The 26,272-nt window shown below is 54.6% G+C and overlaps 7 protein-coding genes across 7 annotated transcripts in view; 6 read left to right on the top strand and 1 right to left on the bottom strand.

Moving 5' to 3' along the window:
* CHGG_00081 (uncharacterized protein) overlaps positions 1-3,750 on the bottom strand; it is a gene marked incomplete at both ends in the record, with an annotated part of 6,921 nt that extends 3,171 nt beyond the window's left edge. The window contains 6 exons of the mRNA XM_001219301.1: positions 151-1,480; positions 1,569-2,194; positions 2,682-2,980; positions 3,044-3,223; positions 3,290-3,369; positions 3,546-3,750. Of these exons, the coding sequence (XP_001219302.1) occupies positions 151-1,480; positions 1,569-2,194; positions 2,682-2,980; positions 3,044-3,223; positions 3,290-3,369; positions 3,546-3,750 (2,720 nt within the window). The remainder of the gene's footprint in view (positions 1-150; positions 1,481-1,568; positions 2,195-2,681; positions 2,981-3,043; positions 3,224-3,289; positions 3,370-3,545) is intronic.
* A 1,130-nt stretch (positions 3,751-4,880) lies between these two features.
* CHGG_00082 (uncharacterized protein) lies at positions 4,881-5,834 on the top strand (the record flags this gene model as incomplete). Its single annotated transcript, XM_001219302.1, has 1 exon — positions 4,881-5,834. The coding sequence occupies one exon, from the start codon at positions 4,881-4,883 to the stop codon at positions 5,832-5,834; it is 954 nt and encodes a 317-aa protein (XP_001219303.1).
* Positions 5,835-6,679: 845 nt separating this feature from the next.
* Positions 6,680-11,734, top strand: CHGG_00083 (uncharacterized protein; the record flags this gene model as incomplete). The annotated part of the gene is made up of 4 exons (XM_001219303.1): positions 6,680-6,753; positions 6,816-9,200; positions 9,627-11,043; positions 11,342-11,734. The coding sequence occupies 4 exons, from the start codon at positions 6,680-6,682 to the stop codon at positions 11,732-11,734; spliced, it is 4,269 nt and encodes a 1,422-aa protein (XP_001219304.1).
* A 713-nt stretch (positions 11,735-12,447) lies between these two features.
* Positions 12,448-14,923, top strand: CHGG_00084 (uncharacterized protein; the record flags this gene model as incomplete). The annotated part of the gene is made up of 5 exons (XM_001219304.1): positions 12,448-12,551; positions 13,071-13,146; positions 13,223-13,307; positions 13,377-14,499; positions 14,866-14,923. The coding sequence occupies 5 exons, from the start codon at positions 12,448-12,450 to the stop codon at positions 14,921-14,923; spliced, it is 1,446 nt and encodes a 481-aa protein (XP_001219305.1).
* Positions 14,924-15,891: 968 nt separating this feature from the next.
* Positions 15,892-17,554, top strand: CHGG_00085 (uncharacterized protein; the record flags this gene model as incomplete). The annotated part of the gene is made up of 4 exons (XM_001219305.1): positions 15,892-16,234; positions 16,294-16,588; positions 16,646-16,910; positions 16,982-17,554. 4 exons carry the CDS (start codon positions 15,892-15,894, stop codon positions 17,552-17,554), a joined length of 1,476 nt encoding a protein of 491 aa, XP_001219306.1.
* A 799-nt stretch (positions 17,555-18,353) lies between these two features.
* Positions 18,354-20,680, top strand: CHGG_00086 (uncharacterized protein; the record flags this gene model as incomplete). Its single annotated transcript, XM_001219306.1, has 2 exons — positions 18,354-19,676; positions 20,306-20,680. 2 exons carry the CDS (start codon positions 18,354-18,356, stop codon positions 20,678-20,680), a joined length of 1,698 nt encoding a protein of 565 aa, XP_001219307.1.
* Positions 20,681-23,936: 3,256 nt separating this feature from the next.
* Positions 23,937-26,225, top strand: CHGG_00087 (uncharacterized protein; the record flags this gene model as incomplete). Its single annotated transcript, XM_001219307.1, has 4 exons — positions 23,937-24,550; positions 24,606-25,026; positions 25,081-25,294; positions 25,663-26,225. The coding sequence occupies 4 exons, from the start codon at positions 23,937-23,939 to the stop codon at positions 26,223-26,225; spliced, it is 1,812 nt and encodes a 603-aa protein (XP_001219308.1).
* Positions 26,226-26,272: the final 47 nt, after the last annotated feature.

A 26,272-nucleotide genomic window follows, 5' to 3' on the forward strand; every position in this document is an offset into this window, starting at 1 on the left:
AATTTGACGATGGCTTCTCCGGCCCTTGTTGTGTCCAGGGTAGCTGAAGGGAGTTGACGTTGCAGGGCCTGGAATTGCGGTTGGCCGGCTGTTGAGAATTGTGCGGCTCCGGAGTCGGGCATGATACCCCTGAAAGTTGTTGCAGAATACCGGCCCTCGGCGGTGTAAGTCTCCGAGGGGTCCTGCTCTTGAAAGGGGTCTTCCTTCGTTAGGAAGTGGTGGGTGGCCGCGTTTGCCAGGAGTGTCGTAACCTGAATCGCATCTGCAGGTGCGGAATCGTTGAAGAAGGTGCTGTGGAATTTTCCTCTGTTGTCGATAGTATCGTCGTCGTGATCGTCGTATTTTTGGAAGAATTGGCTGACGGGGTTATCTTCGTAATCGGCTTCGAGTTCAGATCCCTCATGCCAGTAGATAAACTGGGCAAAGGCTGCTATTGACCCGTCGCGTGCGTCCTTGTCGGCCTTGAACCTTTCGTAGGACTTCTTCCTGTCTTCGATTGGGTGAGTTGTTGACCAGCAGCCGGGTTTGCCGCACACGAAGCACTTCCTCTCGGTGGGGGGTCGACTGAATTTGGAGTTGCTGAATCCTCCTCGGCGTGGTCCTCCTTGGTTGCGACCAAATCTAGATTCTCTGCCGGATCCTCTGTACGTCCTGTCCGTCCAGAACGTCTCCGAGTCAGTGGCGTCGGTGTTGAACTGTTGAGGTCCGGGATTTTCGGTGGTGATTCCAATCGCCGCTTGCAGCTGGTTGCGGACGCCTTCGAAGGTTGGCGCCGGGTTGAAGAGGGCCATCCTGGCCTCGGCAACACCACGGCATGCGTTCAAGAGTTGCATGCGCAGTGTATCCTCTGTCTGGCCAATTGCCGGTACTGCGCGTTGAATCAGGGCAAGCCTGTTGATCAGAAGTTCCAGGCACTCGGATTTGGACTTGTCGGGGTGCTCGGCCTGCATGTTGATTAATCTAGCGTCGCGCCATGCTGCCAGATACCGGTGCCGCTGCTCTTCGTTCTCGAAGTATCCTCTGATCTTGGCTACCATGGTATCGAAGTCCCGGGGGCCGCTGCAAAGCCAGTCGTAATAGTATCGTAAGGCTCGGTCCTTGAGCATGATCGGAAAAGCATCACTGGCTTGCCATCTTGGAATTTGGATTCGATTACACAAATCTCGGAAAATCGCCATTTTTGTGTCGAGAATGTCGTAGTCTCCGCCGCCGTACTTCATGTCGTCGCTGTACAACTTGGCTAAATCTGCGAGGTGTTTAGCATTTCCTCGCGGTGCGTAGTACGGTTCCTCGGACGGGCGGGGCCAGGTCTGGGGGTCTTGTCTAGTTTCCGAGGTTGTTTCCCAATCTGCTTCCCGTTTCGGTGCCGTCTGGGGAATGGGGTTTTGTTGTCGTGGCGCCGGGATTGCTTGTGGGATTTGCTGAGAGGCCTGTGGTTGTGTCGGGATGGTCGCTAGGACCGGTGAGGCGGTTGCTGGGGCTGTCGGGGTCGTTGGCGTCAATTGGGAGAGATCCTGGATGCTTTGGATGAACTTGGGGTTTTCCCAGTAACTCCTGGTGCATCGTACTGTGGACCCTCGCAGTGTTGATCTCTTCGATGGACCAGGTGCGGAAAGTCGTTCTCTTGGCGATGGCTTCGAACTTTGCTGGTAGGGGGGTGTTGGTATTGTCGACATACACGCCGTTGGTGCTCAGGAAGGCGCGGAGGTGCTTTCGGGTACGGTCGGGAACCATGTCCCATCGTTGGGCGGTCCATTCGTCGAATTCGTCCTTGAATGCGCCCCAGAGCTTTCGTCCTGCGTAGCTCGTAGAAGCCCAGAAAATTTCCATGAGGAAATAGATGTGGGAGTTCATCTGCTTGGGCGTGGGCTCCTCGATCTCGTCGATGGCCGCGAGGTCTCCCCATGTGGAGTGATCCACGAAGGACAGGATGTGCTGGGGGATTGGCGGTGTAAGCGGGTTCCCTCCGGTTTGGCTGTTCCCTGGCGTTGACGAGCCCGGGTCCAGTTCCTCTGGTGACGATGTTGTCTGAGGCATTGTTACCTCTTTGGAAAGTGGATTTGATGTTTGGTTTTGCGGCGGTTGCCAGCAGCTCGCGAGGATCTTGGCGAGCGGGGAATGCGTGATGGACGTTCCTTCAGTGCGTCCTGAGTCCGAACTGTAGGATTGAGCCTCTCGTGTTCCTTCCTTTTGACTGAGTCCAAGTAAAGGTGTCGAGAATGCTCCTTAGCACGGTTTTGTTGAAGAAGTCACTACTCCGGTAGAACCTCTCCGACAATTCCGTCTCTTCTGGAAACCTTGCTGATCTGTGGCGGGAGCTGTCTAACAGTGGTATAATTAACCACTGATCAGTGTAGGGAATACCAGGTATCGCGATAGCGTTAGAAGCACAGGGCAAATCCCTTCTCTCTGGAGGGACGTGCTACATTCGTGGTTCAATTGGATCATGTTCTTCTATCTAGAAATGAGGGGGGCTCAGATTTTGCAGCCGGGGTTGTCGTCCCCGAGGTCCAGGACCACGTGACGACTGCCCCAGTGGTGGACCCCCCCCTGCCCTCCGTCACGTCCCCCTGCGAGGACGTAACTCTGGCGTAGATGTTCCGACAGTAGAGCCATATATCCGAGCGCCAACAAACGCGAGACCGCGATATACTCGAATACGTACAGCCCCGGGAACGTACAACCAGACTGTCTCAAAAATGGTGGCGGATATCTCAGAGAGGACGCCTAGCGTTGAGGATAATGGGGAGAAGAGCGAGGTGCAGCGTGGATTTAGTCGTTTTGACGTAATGTCTTCCGAGATATACATCCATCGGATCGGGGTGGCGAAGTGGGATAGGATCTTTAACGCAGAACGGTTCGGGATTTTGATACCAGTAGACGAATGATCCCGGAGAGTTGCCGATCTGGAATCATCGAACTCGTCCAAAATGGAAGGAAAGTGAGGCCCGCCAGTGCAGCTTTTCCACACTTGATAATACTAGAAGACGATTAGGATCATCGACGTCAAAACCTAACTAGGGTATGGATACTAGTTTCGTACCGTGGAGTTTTTTTTTCCGAAAGAGAGCTGCATATACCCTTGAGAAAAGGCAGTAGCAGCGGACTTGCGGACGAGCCAGTGGTTCTCAACGCGATCGAACGATTCTCCATCGGCAGACTCGGAGAGTAGTCGGTCTCTCAGCTTGGGGCCGAGGAAAGCCTCAAGAATTTTGCGATAAGGCTAACAGCAACACAGCAGTCAGGTTTGCCTACGGCTGAGAACTTAATTTTCCCAAGGGGTACTTACCTCCATTGCAAGACTCGCAGGTTCAATCCTCGGGAGAAGAGCCGCGACTACCAGGGGATCCCAGAACGACCCCGGTGTGCCTGTGATGCAACATTTCTTGCCATCTCTCTTCCTTACGCTATCAATCACCTGTTTGTCTTGTGTTGCGCAAGCGCTATCGCGCATGACTTGCAGTTAAATTAGCTTGGTTGTCTGCAGCGAGGATATGGAATACCAGGCGAGGTGCCCTGCGCTGCGGGGGTGGGAATTAACTTACACATGGAAATAACGCTTTTCCACTGGGCTAGAAATGCTCTCAGATCAGGCGTGTTGGAGTGGGCGGTGAGAAGATATGCTGCAGCCCGATCATGGTCGGCAGACTCCTCAACAAAGCTCTCAAGCAACGCCCCATCTGGATGTTCCAAGCCCAACTTGCGAATAGCTGTAAACGCAGCTTCGTACTGGCTCTGATCCTCGGCCATGTTGAAGGCGGTAGCGTTCAGACTGCGTGCATCAAACTCATACTGGTGAAAAGTGATGGTTTCAGAGGATACATGTTGATTGCTGAACAACCTGGCGGCAACGTGCAAGTCCCCAAGCCCCCAACCCAACCAGACCTTATAGGCGGTGTGAGGCGGCGGAACATCGCTCAGCTGAGCAAAATGTGAAAGTCGGTACCGTTACCAAGAACGGTATTTCGGCCGTGATTCAGCAAATTCCGGCGGACGGCAAAGCCTCCAAGCGCAACGGTGAGGCCTTCAGCTGCCGGACGTGGGTCAAAGATGCCCTGGCTCATCTTGTGGCCAAGGGGAACGTTGTGCTGAAGGACGATGTTGGTAAGTGCCGACTCTGTGTTTATATTCTCGTGAAGGGGGATATGATATCCATTGTCAAGGTTAGTGCTGACACCGGGTCCCAGAATCACTGCAAGAATTGGCCAAGACGTACGGTGTCAAGTTCAGCCCGAAGACTGAAAAGGGAAGCGGACCTTACGTAGTCAACTCTCCGAGCAGCGGGTCCCAGAACTCAACCACTTCTACTAGGTCGAACGCGTCGAGCAAGTCGGCCCGGTCGACCAAGTCCACTGTGAAGTAGACGGGGTTGTGCCAGGAGACGCCGAGGTCCCCGAGGTGGTTTCTTGGAATGTAAAGCTTCTGTAGCAGAAGGCTGGAGGACGAGGGTTGTCATAGAATGCAGTAGCTCGAGCCGGAATTCAGTAGGTACCGAGGCCTAGATGAATTGAAGAGAGCTATATCAGTTCAGAACTTCAGCTGCTGGCGAACCGCAAAGTTGTTGCGCCCATAACCCTATCGAAGCCAAGCCCCAGTGCAATACTGTAAATACAAATATTTCCTCGCATCGGAAACGGTAAGTTCCGGTTGCCGAGGTCGAGGAACACCCTAACCCTTATCTATCATCGTGCCAAGTTGCCTGCCCGCAAAGGACGCGCCAGAGGGGTGGCCGCCGACACTGCACTGCCATCGCGACAAGCTTCAAACAACCACCGGCTGGAACAAGTCCTGCGGTGCTCTAACATTCACAACACAGGCGTGACACACATCCTGCTTTGCCGGTCATAACGCTGGCAAACGCTATACTGCCTGTACAAACCATGCCGTCCGAGGGCTTATCCGACTCCGCAGCGCTTCTTCGCCCAGTTCGTGGTGCTGTCAACTACACCAGACGGGCGTTGAGGGCGGCAGCCTATCCGATCCGCGGCATCTGGTACTTTTTGCGCCATCCCGAGTTCTACCCGCTCTTTGTCAGCCGGCTGCTCCCGCTATCCATAATCTCATTCTTGGTCTACCTCCTCCTCTTTGCATTCGCCTTTTTGCCTCAGTTTCTGTTCCTCCTCATCTTCCATGGCCGCGCGGGAGCCCTGATAAACACCACCGTCTTGGTGTTGGGGGAGGGTTTAGTGGTCATCCAAGGCCTGTTCGAAGGGTTCTTCGTCGACGAATGCCGGGTGGACATCTTTGACGTAAGCCACGCTTCCCACGTTGCGCTGGCCGAGTGGGGTCGATCGAGTCAACTAACGACCCCCGCCCAGGCTACCCTGATTAACCATGGCCTCACCGACCTCATCGCGCCCCAGCGCGTCCTCTTCCTCGATGCTCCGGACGCCGTCCGAATGCTCGGAAAGCCGACCGCCCGCGCCGAATACCAACCGTGGAGCTTGATACAAATCATCGAACTGATCGTGTTCCTTCCCCTCAACCTCGTCCCGTACGTTGGCACTATCGCCTTCATCATGATCACCGGCTCCCGTCTCGGCAAGCTGTCCCACCACCGGTGGTTCAAGATCAGGGGATTAGACAAGAAAGAGACGAAAAGAGAGCTCAAGCTCAGACGTTGGGAATACCTCTGGTTTGGCACGGTTGCCATGATTCTGGAGCTCGTCCCCATTCTGAGCTTCTTCTTCCTGCTCACTAGCACGGCAGGCGCCGCTATGTGGGCAGCTAAAATGGAAGAACGAGCAAGGATACGGGTTGGACGACCAATCGCTCATGAGAGCAACACGCATGCCGCGGAGGAAGGGCCAGTGTACCATGATGATCCGGTGTAAGGTTGTGACAACAGCGCGCTATCGTTTATAGGTTTGCTCTCAAAGTTGCTGTTCACTCGAGCGACGCGGTTGAGATGTTCCCAACCTCGCGCTGGTTGGAAGTTCCATCCCGCCAATTGGTTACTGTAACATTTCGACACCAACCCAGCCTTGTTCGGCGGTGGTCAGGCTTGCCCGCCAAGCAGCCGCCGACCGGCTTCTTTGGAAATAGTCCGCGATAGGGGAAAAACAAGAGCTCTTCCATAGGGCGTGATCGGTTACTCTGTGGCGCCCGATCGGTACCAGATCCTTACTCCACGCCGGGCAATAGCCGTCCCGTCCGTAAATGCGAAAGCTACCCTATGACTTGACACCGACCGCTTCCCGGCATGAGACTTAGTATTCCCACACATTTTCCCTGTCCCGTGCGATGTGCTTCCTCCCCGAATCGTGCCTTCCTGCTGATCATCATGACCGAAAAGCGTTGTGGATGAAAGGTACCCAAAGGTGGTCGGTGGCTCTTGCCGTCGGAAACTCTTGGCCGCCGGATGTGGCGTGAGGTTCATTTTGCGCAGGATCACCATTCGTGTTGCACCTTCCTCGCAGTCCTTCAGGGTCGAATTCGGCACACGCACAAATTCTCAAATCACAATCTTTCTTTCCCCTTCCAAACTTTGGTCCCAGTTCCATGCTGGATTTTATCCAATGTCGTCAAGCCCATTCGTTACTTGACTTCACTGTCAGACAATCGTTTCCTTCGTTCATTTGTCGCTCAAGTTTGGTCGTACAACCTCTAGGATATCTGCCACAAGAACACAGTCAGGCCCGGGCTCCAAAGCTTCTCTCGGTGACTGCGTTGCACCAAGATGCGTATTAGGGCGACTCTGGCGACCCTTCTGGGCGTCAGTTGGCTAGCCTCGGCCGCCGTCGTCCCGCGTCTGTAAGCAACTCCCCCGAACACAGTTCGTTCTTGTCCAACTGACACTGCAATCCTGTTTCTAGAGACATTAGTTCCGAGTCTATTTGTTCGAGCACAGAGGTGCACCAAGAGACCACGGCCCCAGCGGAGACGGGCTGCTCATCTGCAGCTCGTGAAAATGGAACCACGACAACGCCCACCAACACGGCTCTCGCAAGTGGGCAGGTCACGCCCTCTGTGACAAGGCTTCCGCCCATTCCCAAGGCTGTCACGGTTACAATCGCATCCAACGATCCTTCTTCGGCCTTCGTCACAGCCAGTGTCCCCGCTGACTCCATTTCTGCGAACCCCTCGTCCCTCAGCTGGGTCGGCGGAACTTCTGCAACCGCCACGCCCTCTCTCGAATTCGATTCAACGGTGACGGTGACGGTACCAAAGCCCGTCCGCAGTGAAGCTACCTCGCTCTTGACTGTGACATACCCCGATGGCCCTGGCCACACTGCGACATTACTGGTCACTGTCACGATTCCCGATTTTTCTCTGGGTACCAGCACTGTCATCGTACCGGCGGCTACCCCAACTTCGGCCAGTCAAGATGTGACCGTTACCATCTATGTGTCGTCAACTCTATCCAACGAGGGCTTGTCGGCATGGTCTTTTCCTTCGAACGAACTGCCCAGCAACACACTCGATTCTGAACCCACTACGACCGTGACGGTCTATTACACCCCTACCGGCCGAGCAACCGACCCGGCTTCTCAGGCTCCTTACGAGCTCACGTACACCATTTCTCCTGGCTCATTTCTTCCAACGCCTTTCACTGGAACAATCACGATCACACCTTCGTCCCCAGTGTTAAGCAGCGCCACAGCAGCCCAAGCCGAGTTGGATTCCGGACAGCAGAGTACCACGATCAGCCCTCCAGTCCCGCTCGCCGTTGTCTCCACGGCAGGTGAACTTGATGTGTCGAGTTCCTCGGTCACTTTGGCCTCAACCGCCGTCACCATGACCTACACCGCCTTCATCTCGGGCAGTACCACCGTTACCACTGTCACAGAATACCCGTCTCTCCTCTCAGGCACACCGGTCGTCACTGTGTTGACTCCGCATCCCATCAGTAATACCCTCGGGTCTATCCCCATGATCCCGCTCACCATCACCTTAACCTCGGAAATTTCTACCACAACGACTCCTCCCCAAACTACAACATCGCCGGTTGTTGAGACTGGTGGCTTGGACGCGGAGCCTGTCACTGCCACTGTCACGTATTCCGAACCGTCCAACCCTTCCGTTATTGGCGCCGTCCCTTATGGCTCCAGCGTGAATAACTACCCGGACACAACCGCTTCTTCGTTGGTCACCTCGACCGCAGCCGGCTCGCTCTCCATTCTGACCATCACGGTCCCAGAGGCGAGCAGTGATGACTCCCTGTCGGCCATCCGAACATCTGGGGACTCATCCGCGGTCACCACTGTTACGGAACCGGCCCGCGAATCTCGCGCAACCCCCTCGTCTCCGGTTCCCATCGCAAATACACCTTCGGGGACCTCGAGCGCATCCGTCATCCTCGTTACTTACACTGTGCCTGGCTTATCGGGGTCCGGGCCGTCTTCTTACGTCGTTACCTACACTGTGCAGCCATCCGAGACCGCCAGCTTGGGACATGAGAGCAGTTCGGTCACATCCTCGTCAAGCTCTGGGACTACTCAACTCCCAAGCATTCACTTGACCGAGTCAAGCCTCATAATCAGTCGTTCTAGCACCCAGCCCGCAATCACCATCACTTCTACTGTCAGTCCATCAGTTTCCGGCTCCAGCTCGATTGACTCCTCCCCAACTGAGGTTAGCAGCGCAGATCCCGTTTTCTCAATCTCGCATGCATCGGGATATGGCGCCGCCATGAGCAGCGAGTCGATCTCATCCGTGTTGGTGACTGTTACAGAACACCTTACTATTTCAACAAGCAAAAGTGCCTCGAGTAGTCTTCTCCCCACCACACCACCGTCTAGCTCCGAAGGAGCCACTACTGGCAGTGACGCAGGGTTGCCAACTAATTCGGGCCAGTACCAGTATCACACCACTGGTGCTGTGCTCCCGACCTCTGCGTCTGACAAATTCACCCTGGCCCCTACCACCAGTGGGACGTTGCCGTTTTCTATGTCGGTCGCGGTTTCGACTATCGTGGTCACCCTCACTCAGACGGTCCCCTTAGGTTATGGTTCTTCTACGGCCCTCGAAGCCACCACCGAGGTGACCATTGTTCCTAGCTCCGAGCTGCAAACACTCTCGACCTCGACAGAGTTGTTGACACCAATAAACCCCACCTCCACGGCATCGGTTGTGATCACGCTTCCATCCACCACAGGCGTTCCCTCCTCGAGCATTGTGCCTATTCAGTCAGGGACTGCACCAACCCACGGGACTCGCAACATCACGACCGCAGTCTCGCAGTCGTCGGGTGAGGTTACGTTATGGCCAGCTCCAGTTTCGTCCGTCTCGGCCGTCGACCCGATATTCACAACGGCGCCAAGTTCAACCACAGAATTAGACTCGCCTTGGCCAACCACGACCTGGAGTTCAAGCAGCCATGTGAAATCGACTGCGGCTCCGGTCACCCTCAACACTTCGACAGACGGCCCCATCGGTCTTTCAACTTGCACCAGCACGCCTCAATCAGTCAACCCCTCACCTTCACAAAACACGGGCTGGCCTTTGTCCTCGTTGAATAGCTCCTTTTTGTCATTCTCAACTAGCCACCGATCCCCTACCGGGTCCGTACCCGTCGTCACGACGACCACGCCGTTGTTCTCAATCACTACGCTGACGCCATCGCTAACTACCGGCACATCTGGGGGTGCGAACACGTTTAGTTCCTGTACTGAATCATTGTCCAGTACGTCCATTATCCCGACAAATAGCATCTCGCTCTTTGAGTCTGGGACTACCTTGGGTTTGGCCTCTCCGCCACAGACGGAATTCCACCACCACGGCCATGCCATGACAGACAACTCGATTTCCACTTTGGCCAGTACGCTCGGAGGGTACATCTTCTCGGAGTCAGACAGTGGCTATGGAATCTCGCCGTCCGGGTACGGCGAACCGATGCAAACGGCTTCGTCATCTTCGTCTCAACCAACATCAGGTTCCTCGACGCCGCTCCCCTACGGCGTCACGTCCATCACAGACAGTGAGAGTTACGGCATTAACCCCACAACACCACCCGGTCCTACAGTCATTCCGTCAAGCGTCCCAAACGTGACTGGAACAGGATACCCAGCATCAACAACGAGGGCCCCTGTGCCGGTGACCACGTACCCGAGCTCGGCAAGGAATTCAACCTCTACAGTCGTCTTGTCCTCATCAGGCCCAATCACAACAACGCCCTTATTCTCGCCAACCCTTACGAGCTTATCGTATTCGTTTACAAATCCGTCACCAACATCGGCGAACCTCACAACTTCGACCGTACCTCCGACTCCCGTCATAGTAACTTACACTGTGTCCAGCACACCGACGTCTGCGACATTCAATGGCACGGTTCCAACGACGGCCCCTGGCAAATCGTCGACGCAGGTTGACGCCACAAGCTTCACGTCACTTCCAGGTGCCTCATCTTCTATGGCAAGCAGCAACGCAACCCTTACAGCTTCGGCCACCTTCACATCCACGGCCAACGCCACTGTCATTACGTCGATACCTATCATCGGAACCTCTGTGAGTGTCGGAGTCAACACAACCACAGCATTACTCCCAACCGTGTCCTTTTCGTCCGCCACAGGCCCCGCCACCAATCCCCTCCTGGGTACCACAGTACTTAGCGGCGTTGTCACCACGGCGACCCTCATTCCTTCAGTACCGCCTTTCCCGAATATCAGCATCCCCGCACAAACATCTGATGCCTCTCCCACAACCCTCGACTTCACCACTCCGGCCCCCACATCATTTGGCAACACGGTTACTGGCGTGGGTCCCTCTACAAACCCTCCTACCTTCATCAGCGTGACCGGGGCCTATAATCGCACCACTACTGCGTTCCACAACAACACAACTGTCGTAACTACGCCCACAATATCGGCCCCCTTCGGAAATCAGACAACCCCGGTGCAAACCCCGTTTCTCAACAACACGGGAACTGCGTTCACACGCAGTCTGATATCTACTCTGACCTCGAGGACCGTCAGCCGCTCCACAGCCCAGGCAACCCTCATCTCGACTCCAACGGTTTCTTCCGTGGCAAACTTCAACCCCCGTTCCCTTGCTTTGCCCAATGCCTGTGGTATGAGCGGTGATCGTGGATCGGTTGTATTGAAAGTGAGTCGCTCTTCTCCACAACTACTTCTCCCCGCTTGTTCTAACCAATTGTCAGTTTGATGATATCCCGGGGCCCGTAGTTGAACATGAAGTCGAGCGCGGTATCGTTGACGCGCAACGGGTCCCATCACCTTACCATCGCTTCTTATTTTCGGACGGGTTCCGCGTCGCTGCTCCTCAAACATCGAAATACGAACCCTGTTCCGGGCATCAGCTGCTGCAACACGATGCTTCCTCCGTCGCACAAATCCGACTCTCTCGACTTCGGAGCAGCCTTTGCTTCCACTTCGACTTCCAGAGCGTGAGATTGGGGTGCGATTCGGTCCACGCTTCTTGCGTCTTCCGGCTCACCGGCCTGCAATGGAATGGGGTCGAAGATGTCATCCAAGGCCACACAGTGTTTACGATTCCAGCTTGTTCAAATTCATTTGACTGCACACTCGACCGGCCGATCCTTGATCCCGCAGCAGCTCCCTTTTTCACCAACCTCACGGCCCTTAACATCACACTGGCGGCCCCCAGCGGTGTACCGACTTGGTCGATGGATGATTTGCAGATTGGTTGGACTGACAACGACTGTGTCGCTGCTGCATGCCGCGCACGGGTGGCCAACACAGTAGCTACGCCTCGCTCTCAAGGATCCTTTACTGAAACTGCCCGTCGGTTGCTTCGTTGGGCAGTCCGAGGATAATATGTCTTTTGATTCGGGGGGGGGGGTTCTTTTTTTTATCTTTTTTATCAGTTGCACGTCTGTCGGACCAGCACCTGTGAAGATTTTGGCGCGCAGAAACTTGTGCTAGCATGTTACGTACTATTTGCATGTCTTCTCAACTTGTTATCGGTGGAGTGTAGTTTCCTCGTTCATTGTCCAGGGGGGGCGCAGAAACGCAATCATGTTAATCTTTAAGTTCTGCGCATAAACATGCCAATTTGTCGGCAAGCCAGGAAGGGGCCCTCTGTAGCTGTTTCAAGAGCAAGATGATACAAAAGACTTGCCTCACGTTCCACCAACGTGACGATCTCTGGGGTTAGCCGTGATGATGCATTTTAAGCTGATTTGCATGCAGGCAATATATTTCCCGGACAACGTCGCCGAAGACCGGTATGTCGAGTCGAGAAAGGATCGAGCTGTTCCTCACATTTCGCTGAGCCGGCTGGCTATAACCCCGGATCCGTGGTATACAACTCCTGTGAAAATTCAAGTATTCCACAATGTATTGCCTAACTCGACTTTCCATTGTTTAACTGGAATCGCTGCTGTTCTTCCCTGGCTGCCTTATGCTCTCAACGCAATCCCATATCCGCACGTCGTAAGCCCCGTCGCCCGCCACGAAGGATTCCATAAAATGCCCGAATCTCTATACTAGGACTTTAGGTTGTCTGCCTGAGCTAGGGCGGTCGATCATGATGCAAGCCGAACACAGCCCAAATTCAAGGGTTACATTCTCCGCCCAAAGGAGAGTTTTGCGCCTGTTGTGGCGTCTGTGGCAGGCTTCTGAAGGCTCGTGGTAGGTTGGTTAGGCGAATGCGAGGGCCGCTCCCCACGCACCAACCAAGTGTGAGGATTTTCTGAGTCCGAGATCCGAAGGGGCCTATGAGGCTTGGGCGAAATTGTGTCAGCCTGAGTGGAAGGCCAGCAGGAAGACAATTGACAACCTAGCTAGTCCCCAGATCCGATCCGACATTATAAATCATGCGTCCAGAACCTGACGTCCATTGCAATGCCGCTGATATATCGGCAACTTTTCATACGGTATGGGGATGCCCAAGCCTCGTTCCATGTCGATGATGGACGGTGACGGCAAGGACGACGACACACATGGCCCAGGCGGCGACACATTGCCCCAGGGGGAACGAACAACCGGGTTCATCATAGTTGGACTGCTGCGCTTTCTGGGCACTGCGGTTCTCGCGGTCCTTTTTTACCTTATAATTCGCCTACACCAAGACCGCACCTTGACCTCGGGAGAGAAGTCGATTTTCGATGCCCTCGTGGTGGCTGTTAGCTTAACACTTGGGCTGAACAGCGCAGCGTCCCTCAGGCACATTGCGTTGTATGCCAGGCGCTGGTTTGTGGAGAAACGCCGTGTTCATGTTAAGGAGGTGAGACAACCAGGACTCCATTCGGGAATGTGGTAGAGAAACAACTTGCTAACGTGGCCTAGATCGAAGTACACAGTTTCGTCGCGCTGCTCGGGCTGCTAATCCGGACGCCGGCTCCCATCCTCAAGTTCGCATGTGCGATATGGCTGTTGTTAAATCTTGTAAGGCCACGTCCATTCCGACTTGCCTTCCATCACGCACCATACTAACAGCGTCTAAGGCAATTCAAGTTGGTATCGCCGCTGTGAGCCTGACCTTCCAGGCGGAGCCCGGAATCCAGGAGATATATCCAGATTCCGCCATCGGCGACGTCGCCATCCCAGACATGACCCGTTTCGCCCGGGTTGGCAGGTTCAACGACGGGGCACGCCCGCAGTCACTAGCTGCCCACATCCTCGGCGACACCGCCACGAGCTTCGAGTACTCAACCCTCCCCAGCGACGTGATGACCGACGCGCCCATCGCCCGGTACCCCTACGCCTTCTGGGACGCCGGCAACCACTGGGAGTTCGTCTTTGTCAACTCGGCGCCCGTCCCCGGCTCACAAGACTTCAACTTCCTCTCCCTCTACTCCGACCAACACGTCCAATCCTCCGCAATCTGCCAAACCCCCCGTTACACCTACAACCTCAGCGCCGGCATCCTCTCCATCCAACAAACCACCACCACCACCAACACCACCACCAAAACCATCCTTTTCCCCGCCTCCGGCGTCGGCGACGAAGCCATCACCTACCTGACCACCCCTGTCCTCCACGACACCGGCGCCAACAGCACCGGCACCTGCGGCCCCGGCTGCGCAACCATCCACGTCGTTGAGCCCCACGCCGGCCCTGCAGTCACGGACTCCACCTTCGTGCACCCCACCTCCAGCTTCTTCTACTACGAATGCAATATCACCGTGCAGCCCACAACCCAACCCAACGCAGGGCCCTTCTCTTTATTCCCCACTACCGCAGCGGTCGCCGCCCAAGCCATCGCCCTGTCCGGCCAACGCGCACCGCCATCGGATGGCGATGCATCGCCGTTCGGGCTGAACCAGTTCGCGTCGTACAACCTGGGGCTGGAGTTCGGGCAGGCGCAAAACAACAACGCGACGGCGATGGGGCGGATGCTGTCGCGGTTTGCGCTCGGGGTGGTGGCGGCGGCGGCGCGGACGAATCCGAAAGTGGTGGTGCAGGGACGGCCGCCGCGGCAAGGGGTGCGGTTGGTGTTGGATAAGCCCGTTGTGTTTGGGGCTATATTGATTGCGACGGCGGCGGTGCAGTTGGTGTTGTTGGGGGCGGTTATTGTTCTTGTAAGGGGGTTGAGAAAGGATGGGAGGAGGGATGGGGGAGGTAGGGGGGATGTCGAGTATGTTACGATCTAATAATTGAAGGGTCAATAAGCTGGACTTGATCAATGTCCCCGCCTTCTCTGCTTGGTGGTTATGGCGGCGACTTGCGGGGAAGTTCCATTCTTTCTGTCTGCCATCCTGCTGATGTTCACGCGGGAGTCCCAGGAGGCGCAGGTCGACGCCATACCCAGCCACGTTTTCACCAACTGTGCGGTGATCATGGAGCACATGTATGACAGGAACAGACTGGATAACAATAATACGGAGTGTCTACTCGCAACCATCCACCAGACCACCCCCAAACCTCTTAATTGCATGAATTCCCGTCCAAAATCCCCCCCGCCCTGTCCAAAATCCAACCCATCAATGATCTTTGATCACAGATTCACAGATCCACCCGAGCAGGAGCTGCCTTTCAAGGTCCGTACTTCCGAGCGGTGACGGCGAAGCATGTTGAGCTGTTTTCCAAATGGTTAGCTTAGGGTCGAGACGCATGATCCCTGGGGCTTCACTCAACTTACCGCGAAAGTTACTGAAGGCTTTGAGTTGCAGTATGTAGTGCAATCAACTGCAACTCGAGCCAAACCCACTAAACCGCTGTGCCCGAAGGCAACTATAGAAGCAGAATTCATTCTTAAGAAGAGCGCACTCCACACCCGGCCAAGGTGCCAAGCAAAGGACATGACAAGCGATTCAAAATGACCTGAGTTGGGACTTGCAGGTCAACGCAATTACTACAACTTTCACTGGCCTTCCCGTGCAAAACAGTCACTCATGCCAGGAATCCTCCGTTTTTTTCTTCGACAGGGCTAACGCATCTAAAACAGAGCATGCATCAAGTTACCCACCCATGTGGCACGAGCCAGACAGAGCCCTAACCCTCGACCCCATGCCCCCTTTCGTACGCCCTTGCATTGATTTGAAGATATTCCCGGCACGAACCCGGCCGGCATCGGGCCCACCACCCCTTCATCCAGCTGTTTTCTTCTCTTTTTTCCTGTTCACCGTTAGTATTCTCGGAGCGGTTTGCTGAATGCAGTAACATCGGCCCACACGCATCCACACTCCCGAAGGCCGAGACGCGAGCCGAACTAGTCATGTTGCATTTTGATCTTTTCGCCAGCGGTGAATCATTCTTACGGATTACACATTCGTCGTGACCATCATGGGATTACTGATATTTTGTCGACACATCAACTGTTGTATATAACACCGTTGAACATCAATTGGGCTTGAATACGGTGAATCTATGAACCAAAGTTGACGATATTTATGATATCCCGAGCAACCAAGAGCTCTCAGCTCTCAGAGTGCCGTGGTCTGCCAGGTCTAGAAACCCACTAGTCATACGAGCCCTCATCTGGCCTCCATTTGGGCCCTTCCCTTGAGATCGCCTCGCTGCCCGCGGTATGGGGAAAGCGGAGCCACACCCGGCCGAGAATGCGGCGAAGCGGCCGGCGCGGCCCGGTCAGGACACGGACTCGTCGTCGACATCAGCCGGACTGGATCTTGAGAAACAGAGTGAGGAAGAAATCCGGCAAACGGCAACCGACACCAGCGATGACGAGACCCCAGACCAAGAACACCCACCCATTTCGCAGCAAGGAACGCACGAAAACGGCGGCGATGGCCACGGAACCGGCAACAGCGTGCTCTCACGAGTAGCAAGCCGCGTCGTCACTAAAGTCAGCACCAAATCCAGCTGGAACCCCGGCCCTCCCCCAGACGGCGGCTTGCAAGCCTGGATAGCCGGTAACCCCCCCTCCCCCACCCCCAAACCAAACCCACCCAACTAACCCCCCGCCCCTCAGTGGCCTGCTCCCACCTGGTCGTGATGAACACCTGGGGCATCATCAACTCCTTCGGACTGTTCCAAACGCACTACACCAGCACGCTGAACCGGCCCCCCTCGGACATCTCCTGGATCGGCTCGCTACAAATCTTCCTCCTCTTCTTCGTGGGCGCGCTCACCGGCCGCCTCACCGACGCCGGCTACTTCCGGCACGTCTTTGTCGTGGGCGTGGCCTTCCAGATCCTCGGCGTCTTTGGCGCGTCCGCCGCCACCCAATACTGGCAGCTGGTGCTGGCGCAGGGCGTTTGTATGGGGTTGGGCAACGGGTGTTTGTTCTGTCCGTGTGTGTCCACACTGTCGACGTATTTTAGTAAGCGGCGGGCGTTGGCGATTGCGTTGGGTGCGTGTGGCAGTGCGACAGGCGGGTTGGTGTTTCCGGGTATGGTGCGTCAGTTGTTGCCTGCGCAGGGGTTCCCCGCGGCGATGCGGGCCATTGGGTATGTGCAGCTGGCGACGTTTGCGGTGGCGTTGGCCGGGCTGAAGCCGAGGATTCCGCCGCGGAAGAGTGGCCCGTGGGTGGAGTGGAGGGCGTTTGGGGAGGCCGAGTATACGCTGTACGCGGCGGGGAGCTTTTCGGTGAGTTTTGTGATGTGTTGGTGGTGGTTGGGCGTGGGTTCGGGATCGTTGGCTGACGTGTCCTGCGGTAGTTCTTCCTCGGGCTGTACTTTGCGTTTTATTACATTGCCTCGTTCAGCAGGGACATCATCGGGATGGATTACACCAGCAGTTTGAACCTGTTGCTGGTCATCAACGGCGTTGGCATCCCGGGCCGGGTGATACCGAACCACCTTGCCGACCGGTACGGGACCATCAACATGCTCATGCCTGCCGCTGGTGCTGCCGGGGTGTGTGTGTTTTCTTGGATGGCCGTCAAATCCACGCCGGGGTTGTATGTGTGGTGTTGCTTTTATGGCATCACCGCCGGTAGCATCCAGAGTCTGTTCCCCGCCGGCCTGAGCAGCCTGACAACGGACCTGCGGAAGGCTGGCGTGAGAATGGGCATGATCTTTACCATTGTTAGTTTTGCAACCCTGGCCGGACCACCAATTGCCGGGGCCATCATTACGGCTTCGGGGGGGAAGTATTACGGAGCTCAGGCGTTTGCGGGCGCTACGTTGATGCTGGCAATGGTCCTAATGGCGGCGGCGAGGGCTGTCAAGGTGAAGCGGTTGATGCGGGAAGCGGGAACGACGGGCTGGGGATGGCATGTGAAGGTCTAATCCTTGGACGTGGGGAAGGGAACAGGCTTGAACGGTGAGTTTACGTTTCGGGAACGGCGTCCGACAGCAGAAATAACAGGTATCTGTGGCACGACTAGAACATTCAAAAGATTGACATGTTTATGACGAAGGCCGGAATGGGGAGACGGATGGAAAACAATGTAATTAATATCAGTAAACTTAATTCTAGCACATATTTGGGCTCAGCGAACTAGAACAAACATGTCCGCCCCTGAACCGTGTCTTCCATCTTGCTTGGGGTCCCCACCGCGAACTGCAGGTACCTAGGTAATCTCTCCGCTGCTATGTGTCTGGTTTACAGTTCGACTCGTTTCTGAGGGATCTTCCCCACACTCGAAGGTAGGTATCAATGGATCCTGGTTGTTTTGTTGCTCGTGTCCATTTGTTGGCACCTGCAGGGCCAGCGCCCTGCAGGTTGGCCTGTGCACAAGCCCACGCACAGTTCTTAGTTTCGGCTGGTGCAGCTTTAGCTGCAACAACCATCGAATCCATTTGAGGCACTTCCTCTGCCTCAAGACCATTCCAGGCTTCGACCGATACAAAGCAAAACAATGGATTCTCCGATCTGTTGTTTGTGTTTCGGATAAAACAATAAAGATAAACGAAACCTCTGTTTGCAACTGGCTCATATAAACTCCCTTCTCATCGCCTTATTATGATCAATCCTCACGTTCTATAAACAATGCCATACATTTACACCAAAGACCACAACAACCAAGTAAACTCACAGAAACCAACTCAACCACATCAGACAAAAACTCGTTCGCCTACCCAAAACATGGATTCCACCACCACCACCCCCACCACCACAACCAGCCCCGGAAGCAAGACCACCCACTTCTCCCTCTTCAATGTCCTGCCTTTGGAACTCCGCAAACAGATCTGGACCACCGTCCTGCTCATCCCCCTCACCCCCTCTTGCAACAACAAGGCCCCCGACACCAGGCGCCCCCTCTACGTCCGGCCCTTCACCACTCTCGAGCCGGGATACCCCGACAACAACCTCGCCGACCTCGAGAGCGAGGACGGCCCGGACTCGGTCAACGACCCTCCTCTCCCGCCTCTAATCCCCGACCAGACGGCCGAAAACGCAAAGTCTGCCGCCTTGGGCCGGGCCGCGCGCTTCCACATTCTGGACACAATGGGCAGAATCAACATGCCCGGTACCCCGCTGGGCACGGCCGGCCGCGATAGCGGGTGGCTGGTGAAGAAGGAGGTGGACCGCATTGCGGGGTCGTGCCGGGAAGCCAGGGAGGCGTATACCGACCTGAAGCGGTGGCTGGGCCCGCCGGAGAAGTGGGTGGATCTGAGGGACGGCGTGTGCTGTTTCTGGGGCTATAGGACGCGCATTCGGGGCACGCCGGCGGGTGGGCACCCATATCATGTGCTGGTACCAGGGCTGGAGTGGGAGGATGCGCTGATGTTGGATGATGGCGGGCCGGCGAAGGGGAGCCCGGGGAAGAAGGCAATGGTTAGGAAGGACCAGGCCTTGATTGCTGCTACGGCGCACTGTGAGGAGCTGGCGGTGATGTGGGAGAATGACTATTGGAAGGATCTCTTCGTCGCGGAGGACAACATCAACGCCAACACCAACACTGACACCAACAACAGGGAGAAGCGCCCGACGCCTTGCTGTGAAGTCTTTAAAAAGCACCTGGTGGGCGTGGTAACCGGCCACCCCAGACTACATACACTGTATCTACTTGACCCAAACCTGGCGCCCGCTCAGGCACATACGCCCGCTGGAAGTGTGCCCAAGTTCCGTGGGGACTCTGCTTCATTCTTTGAAATAGATCGTTCCAAGGCCGACGGCTGGTGGACCCCGAATCCAGGTGCAGGTGCCCGGAATGTGTTTACTTGGGCCGATCTTGAAAAGCAACTGTCCTCGATGAAGAAGGAGGTTGGGGCCGATGGACACATCCAGGTGAAAGTTCTTGCTTGTGTGCTTGATTCCGGCGCGCGACCGATGCTAAGGTTGTGCGAGGATTATACGCTCCAACTTGTCGAGGAAGGGAACGAAATCGGGGCGTTTGTGGCTGGAATCCAAGTCGCCGCCTTGATAAAGGACTTTATTGAATTTCAAGAGCAGTGGTTCAAGTCTGTTAGTTACACGTTACAAGGTTTAGACGCGCTTGTTTTGTTGCTTCATGTTTTAATAGTATTATATCGTAGTAACCCTGTTCGAATTCACGTAGTCCTGTTGTGGCCCAATGTTCCACTTGCTTGGTACCTAGATACCTCATTACACGGTGTGTTTTCCCATAGGTAAGCAATCCTATTCTGCTGTCAGTCAGTGTAAATGCAGTATTCGGTTATAATACCTCTTACCATCATAGCGCCGTTACGGCGGTAGTAGTGAATCAAACTTTGGTTTGTAGTCATGATTTCTGTCATGATTGATTAAACTGATGCCTTCCTTCTATCCTAATTCCTCTCTTCAATCCAGTCCCCAGTGGTCAGGCTATTCGCCGGGTCGGACAAAAATCGTCGCTGGAGACAAAGATATCACTCCAGCTTCGTTGCCATCTTTGTAAGAAGGCAATAGGGGCCGACACCGGCTGCATCACTGATATGGGACAAGTGACCTCAATGATTCCCTGGAATCAGCAGTAACTGTTGGTTATAGCTGGGTACCTCGTCTTATCATCAAATATTAAAACTCAGCAGCTGCACTGAAACCCAACCCGCCCCGTGTTACAAAGCTAAACCATCCACAACTGCGAATTACAGGCACACGCGGGATTCAACCCCTTCGCCATGTCATCCAGGTCGTCTTTCTCTTTCTTCAAAGCCCTCCCCCACCACGTCCGACAGGACATCTGGGAGAGGGCGACATTTTTAGAGTCATCAATGGAAGTCCTGACCATGTTGATAGACGAAGACGAAGAGGGTGATGGGGACTACCAAGACCCCGAACAGGCGCCAGCCATGAATCACCAATATCGTCCTTCGCCAGTTGAAATTAACGAGTTTAAGAGAAGGCATCTCTTCTACTCGTCAATCTACTGGCACATCCAAATATTGCCTCGGTTTGTCGCGATGCCCGCCAGGTCATCAAGCGCGTATATCTCCCTAGCTTTGAGGGCCGGGAAGTGTCTGCTGTGATGTTTCCACCCGTCGACTCCACCAAGACCCTTTATTCTTTTTCTGGTCGCGACGAAGGGCGCACACCCCTAGAGCCCTTCTTGTTTTCTACCCTCGACCAAAAGTTCCCGAAACGGCCAGCGGCGTACTACACCACCAAAGTTTCTCTGGTGGGCAATGGCCCTACCAGCCCACGGTGCCAAGATGTCGCGAGGACTTCATATTTCGAGTCCTTGTCGCAAAAGTTCGAATTTTGTGCGCCCCTCGAGACCATAGAGCGAATCGTCTTGATCCATGTTATGCACGATTCTTTTGTGGAAGGCTGCGTTAAGAAACGGTGCTGTGAGAAACATTACTGCCATTGGGCTGCTATTCATCGCCTGTTACCCTTCCAGATACCGAACTTGAAGGAGGTCTACCTGGTCGATGAGTTGATGTCACTCCAAGACGACTCCCAACTCCCTCCAGAGCAGAGAGAGAGAATTGAGGGACTCTGTGCTACCTTTTTTGAGGTTCATGAGGATGATCGGGCCATCTGGAAACCTTTCTTTGCGGCCGAATTATTGGCAGAAGCTGCCAAAATACGGGAGCATTTCGAGCACCGGGCTGAGCCTGGATATACTATACCTACCTTCAAGTTCCTCGCTTGCGTCCCGCATTCTAAACTGATGGGTCCGGTGTTGGCTGCGGGCGATGGACCCGCCAGGGAGGGGAAGAAGTGTCAGAATACGGGATTCACTGGTCCAATCAGGCAATCAAGTATGGTTGTTGTCCGCGCTTGTTCCGCGTCCGTTTTATTGTTTCGGTGTCTCCTCGTTCAGACTCCGACATGTGGGTCCCCTTGGGGTTTTTACCCGTCGAAATGAGAAGTGATGGTTAAGCTAAACATGCCCCGTTTTCTTCATATCCGAAGCCTCCACCCCGATATTCTGACAAGAAGGCCGAAGAGGGGAAGACTGGGCATGAAAAACCGTGAGCTCGAGGAGGAAGAGAACCCCGATGGGAACAACCCGATGGAAAGAATACCTAGGGATGGATATCATTGTGCCAATATTATGCTTATATGTTTTTACATCCCGTAACGTGGCTGACTCTTAATAATCCGTACATCGGTTGACGTTTCTGACCGCCCAAGACCCGGCCTTGTTTTGTCTCGAGTGAACTGGACACGCAAGTAGGCGAAAACTGGGGACTCCAGTCGATGTCGTCCCAGTGTTGATCTGCGCCCCGCTTTCTATATCTCAGCCTTCAAATATTGTTGGAAAGTTGGGGATAAGGAACACGCAAAACGCATCATTGTAGGTGCATGTGGGCTTGGGTGCTGTGAAGCCTGCCCCGGAGTCGACAGAGTTGGGAAAAGAAATGCTGATGACAAGCCTGATCCCATCGCTGCCCCGCTTGACTCGGGATTCTCTCGGCCTTCATAACCCAGGCACTTCTGTGTTCTCCCTGACCATGACCTTAACCAGGCCCTCTCAAGCTCGCCCTCATGTTGTTGGAGATTTACGCCGAGATTTACGCCATGCTGTGCTCTCGGTTTAAGCTGCCCGGCTTCCTCCTCGAACCGAGACATGACGAGATCGAATATAACGCGTGGACTTTGCCACTTTCCGTCACATCCAGCGAGCCAATAGACGTCCCATTTCGGTCAGTCAACAAGCGTGCGGTGGAGAGCGAGGCCAACAAGCATCAGCATATCAGCTTTGGGGAAGAACTGCCGAGCACTGAATCGGATGGTGTGTGTGGAGGCGTGAAGGGCCTAGAAAGAGATTGAACGTCGTCTGGAATGGGTGGGTGGGACCGTGATGGTGGGACTGTCCTTCGGACCACGAAAGAGCGAGCGAATGGGAGGGCATTCGGAGGAAAATAGCGTGGTGACAGGGGCCGATGAAGCCGGCGTGGGTGTTAGTGGTGGGCTGTGCGAGCAGGGAGGAACAAGGTTTGGGCGGAGGGCTGCATGCGGCATGAATTAAATTCCGTATCAAACACTGACGCATGCGGTCTTAGGGGCGCGGAGGTTCGGAAGCTGCTGCTTTGGGAGGCCATGACTCGCATGAGGTCCGAGGCTGCGGCGAGGGGTGTTGACAACATGTTGAACTCCGACTACATATTCCTAAAGAAGAATGATGGTGGAAGTAAGGCTGTGTGGTCCATGACTCGTGCATTGATCCATTGGAGCAGAAGTAAAGATCACAGCACATACATGGCCGGACCTGTACACAGGTGGATCCGGCTATTTGATAAGCCTGCTTGGTATTGTTTGGGCGGCGTGGGGGGGCAGGCGTACTAGTGAAAGGTGCGGCATCTGCGCCATGGATCAAGCACGTCGTTTCCAAGACGGGAAATTGAGCCCGGGGTACTATTACCAACTTGTGTTAGAAGATGATAACACGACAGTTGTGCGGGTCCCGTGAGATGTCTCTCCGCGTAGGACATCCCCATCACAACACCTTAGGGCTGAGGGTCACACACGCTCGGCAGGGAGGCTCGTTGGTGGCTTAACAAAGCTAACGCAGCGTGACAAGACTGTTGGTCCCATTTGCAGTCTACTACTGTGGGGATGTCTGAGAGGGGAATGGTCGCTCACTGCACATGGTTGCCAAGCAGTTGGGAGCCCTATCGCAGTATTTCGCGTCGTTGTGATCCACTGGCGGGAGCTGACCTCTTTAGTTGACTGTGATGGTGTAGGCATGTGAGACGTACACAAAAGATCAACTTTGATGGTTACCTTGACTCGGTAACGGTTAGACACGGGCGCAGAGCTAAAGTAACTCGGAAAGGGAAGCGAAGGTGCGGGAATACGTAAAGGAAATCTACTAACCGAGCGTTAGGGGCGAATACGGCGAGGTACGGCCCATAAACAAGGAAGAGATACACTTCTGGTTACTTATTACGAATATTCTACTTGTGTGATCGAGCGGCTTGTTGAGCCTCAAGGTCTTGGAAGCCGAAACATGTCGGACCGCCTGGATTCGCCTCGGCTCTGCTGCCAGTAACAAGCACGGAGATAGCTCCTGAGGTCCCAGAAAGTGTAAGAACAATATTATTCAGGCTAACGGGTGTAAATGATCGGCTAGTCCTTACTCAGAATTCACCTGGCCGCTAAATGAGTTGGGAGTGAGGAGAGTCAAGTTATATAGGTAACCTAAGTACCATATGCTCGCAAGCAAAGCCCGTGTATTTCATGTTCCTAGGTACTCAGACGTTTGATCGGCTCACTCCAACGAAGACAACCCTTCCCTACATTGTTACACTATTCACCCATTCCACCGCAGCCATGGCCATCTCATCCAACGGACCCATTACCAATGGCGCTATTTCTGCTGACCCTCTCTTGAATGGAAATGACCGGAACCCGGTTGTCGAGTCCACCATACCGCATCAACCGAAACCAAACACACCTGAACCCATCGCAATTTGTGGACTTGGCCTTCGCCTCCCGGGTGGTATTCAAAACGGTGAGGATTTCTGGGACCTGCTAATTAACGGCAAGGATGCCCGGAGTGAAATTCCTGCAAGCCGGTTTGCCATCGATGGCTTCGATGCCTCGCTGTCCGGCCAAGGAGCTATCCCTACGAGGCACGGCTATTTTCTCAACGACGATCTTGCTCGTCTCGACACATCCTTTTTTTCCTTGTCCAAGAGCGAGATTGAGCGCTGCGACCCACAACAGCGGCTGCTTCTCGAAGTTGTCCGAGAGACCTTCGAGGATGCGGGTGAAGTCAACTACCGCGGCCAGGCTATCGGATGTTACGTCGGCACCTTTGGCCAAGACTGGTACGAGATGACGACGAAGGACGTGCAGAGCATGGGTAACTATTCGATGATGGGGTCTGGGGACCTTGTTCAAGCCAATCGTGTCTCATACGAGTTTGACTTGCGTGGCCCAAGGTGAGCATGTTCTAAGACCCGGTTCGGTTTCTAGTTCTGACCTGCCCCTAATTAGTTTGGTCGTCAAGACCGGTTGCTCGGCCTCGCTTGTGGCGCTCCACGATGCATGCCGGGCATTGCAGTCAGGAGATACCTCGGCCGCCATTGTTTGCGGCACCAGCCTCATCATGACTCCAACTACCACTGCCGTATTCTTTAACGAGGGTGTCCTATCTCCAGATGCTTCTTGCAAAACATTTGACACCGCCGCGAATGGCTTCGCGCGAGCTGAGGGCATCACGGCTGTTTACATCAAACGCCTTGACGATGCCCTCCGTGACGGAAACCCCATCCGAGCCGTGATCCGCAACACCGGCTCCAACAACGATGGTAGAAATCAGGGCCTTACTAGTCCTAACGGGGAAGCCCACGAAGCTCTTTTGCGGCAGGTCTACCAGCAAGCGCGCTTAAATCCGTCCGAAACCGCTTTTGTCGAGGTGCGCATGACGTTGAATTCCAATCAAATATGTACTAATCTTTCAAATTCATAGTGCCATGGGACCGGTACCCCAGTAGGTGACCCAACAGAAACACGAGCAGTTGGCAACGTCTTTGGCAACAACGGCGTGTACATCGGCTCGGTAAAGCCCAACGTGGGCCACTCGGAGGGCTCCTCCGGGCTCACAAGCTTGATCAAGGCCGTTCTCGCGCTGGAACACCGCACCATCCCACCGAACATTAAGTTTCAAAATCCTAACCCGCAAAGTGCGTACCACAACCCACCAATCCTCCTTCGAGTGCCTCATGCTAACCACTTGTACGATGCAGTTCCGTTCTCGGAAAAGAAGTTGGTCGTCCCCCTCAAGCCCACCGCCTTTCCCAAGGGCCGTGCCGAGAGAATCAAGCGTCAATTCCTTCTGGTATCGGTGGCTCCAATGCGCATGTAGGTTCTCAATACCGACTTCTTTGCTATAAGGTGACATCTGGGACATTAACTCCGACTCATCAGGCTTATTGTCGACTCCTGGGCCCAATATTTACATACCACCCAACCCCGGTTATTAACGGGGTCAATGGAGTGAACGGACACGGTCTGGAGACGGCTTCTCAGCCTGACTTGCTTCTTTTCTCAGCTAACTCAGCAATATCACTGCGCAAGCACATGGATTCTTTCGAAAAATATGCGACTGAACATCCAAACCGCTCCAGGAATGCTGCTTACACGCTTGCTCTGCATCGGGAGCATCTTCCGCACAGAGCTTTTGCCATTATTCGGGACGGAAAGGTTTGTGAGATGTCGACGCAAACCAAGGCCGTGGGATCTGCCCCCCAGATCACCATGGTATTCAGTGGACAGGGGGCACAATGGCCCCAGATGGGCCGGGAGCTCATTCTAACCAGCGCCTCCTTCCGAGAGGATATCATCCACATGGACGAAACTCTGCAGGGCCTACGAATCCCCCCCAAGTGGTCAATCCTCGGTATGTTTAGATGTAGCCAGGCTGAAGAGATGCCGTTTATTGTTATCAATACTAATTTCCAAGCAGACGAAATTCTTAAACCTGAGGAGGCAAGCCAAATCCACCGCGCAGAGCTTGCACAGCCATTGTCCACGGCCTTGCAGATTGCCCTGGTTCGCCACCTTTGGCCATCTCAGCATTATTCCCACGGCCGTCGTGGGTCACTCAAGTGGTGAAAATTGCAGCTGCCCTATGCTTTCGGGGTACATATCATTGGAATACG

The sequence above is a fragment of the Chaetomium globosum genome, genomic scaffold (assembly GCF_000143365.1).
Source record: "Chaetomium globosum CBS 148.51 scaffold_1 genomic scaffold, whole genome shotgun sequence".
NCBI lineage: Eukaryota > Fungi > Ascomycota > Sordariomycetes > Sordariales > Chaetomiaceae > Chaetomium > Chaetomium globosum.